At 49.7% G+C, this 1,457-nt stretch overlaps 1 protein-coding gene across 1 annotated transcript in view; it reads left to right on the top strand.

Annotated features, from left to right (window-relative positions):
* ACAD9 (acyl-CoA dehydrogenase family member 9) overlaps window positions 1-1,457 on the top strand; it is a gene marked incomplete in the record, with an annotated part of 37,152 nt that overhangs the window by 23,164 nt on the left and 12,531 nt on the right. Inside the window, 2 exon segments of the mRNA XM_014589778.1 lie at window positions 430-500; window positions 795-914. Coding sequence (XP_014445264.1) covers window positions 430-500; window positions 795-914 — 191 coding nt within the window.

Below are 1,457 nucleotides of genomic sequence, written 5' to 3'. Positions count from 1 at the left end.
AACCAGGCCACCCTCCTGCTTCGGTCATGAAGGCCTGTGACAGGTCTGGGCCTGCTGCTGCCTCTGCCTGGACACTTCTCTCCGATTTCATGTTGGCAGTGACCCGGGGGAGCATGGGGCAGGGTTTAGGCTGCTCAGAGTGGCAAAGCTCTTGGCCCATCCACCGGCCAGTAAGTGCCAGGACTCCCATCTGCATTTAACCCTGAGCTTGTGCTTTGCCCCAGGCCTCTGCCAACAAGTGCCAGCAGGAGCGGGAGTTCCTGCCTCTGACCCACATAAGCTAGAAAGTGGAGGCACTGACCAGAGGCATTCGATCCCAGCAGACACGTTTCTCATTGTTCCTGCAAGTGTTGAAAGGTAGTGATAACAGCAGTGGAAAGTCATTTTTGGACAACCAGATATGTTCTCTTTAACCACTCTGCTCTTCAGAAATGACCGCCGAATATGCCTGCACAAGGAAACAGTTCAACAAGAACCTCAGTGACTTTGGATTAATCCAGGTACAGAAGTTGAAAGTGCAGAGTTCATCGATTTCACTGTGTGGAAACCCTGCTCTGGTAACCCACAGTTGTCTGTGTGTGAGAGTGGGCGCTTTGGTGTCTGTAGTTGTGACCCTCATGCACGGATCTGGGAACGATTAGATAAGGCATTATGTAATGTCAAGCCCTCTTGTAGTGCCAGGACTTGGAGTCTTGGGTAATGAGCCCTCTGACTTAATTATCTTCTCTACTAGTTGGCAGATGTGGGCTTCATATATGCTAATTGCTCCTTGGTTGTGTTTTTCGATACTCCAGGGAAAGTTTACGCTGATGGCCCAGAAGGCATACGTAATGGAGAGCATGGCCTACCTCACTGCTGGGATGCTAGACCAGCCGGGCTTCCCCGACTGCTCCATCGAGGCAGCCATGGTGAAGGTAATCAGCAAAGCTATAGAGCGGGTGCCCGAGGGAGACGGCCTTGAGAACCGGCAGCCGCCTGTGCTCTCCCTCCTAGCTAGTCCGTAGCCAGTTTGTCAGTATTTATGACAGGCCCGCCATGTGCAGTGGTTCAGGGTTAGGCAGGCCCCAAAGACACAGATTGGGAAAAGCAGCAAAGAACAGTGCCCAGCTGAGTGTTCATGTGTAAACAACGCGGGCATCCCCAGTGTGCTTGTGCCAGGTTTTCCCTGGTGGACCAGTGAGCTGTAGCAAAACAACAAAATACAGACCATTGTTATAACTTGATCCGTGTGAAATAGCATCTGGGATTCTTGGAAAGAACTTTCTCGGAGCTTATGACCTTCCTGCATTTTGGTATCAAAACTTCTTTCATAAAACATTTGATGGATTTTCTGTTGCTTTCATTTTGTTTGGGGGAGATGGTGTATCATTTTTTTATCTGTCATAAAAGAGATGAAAACCCTAGTTTGGTAACCCACAGTTGTCTGTGTGTGTGTGTGTGTGTGTGTGTGTGTGTGT

The sequence above is a fragment of the Tupaia chinensis genome, unplaced genomic scaffold (genome assembly GCF_000334495.1).
Source record: "Tupaia chinensis unplaced genomic scaffold, TupChi_1.0 Scaffold000377_5, whole genome shotgun sequence".
Lineage (NCBI taxonomy): Eukaryota > Metazoa > Chordata > Mammalia > Scandentia > Tupaiidae > Tupaia > Tupaia belangeri.
This window is presented reverse-complemented; position numbering and strand designations above follow the sequence as displayed.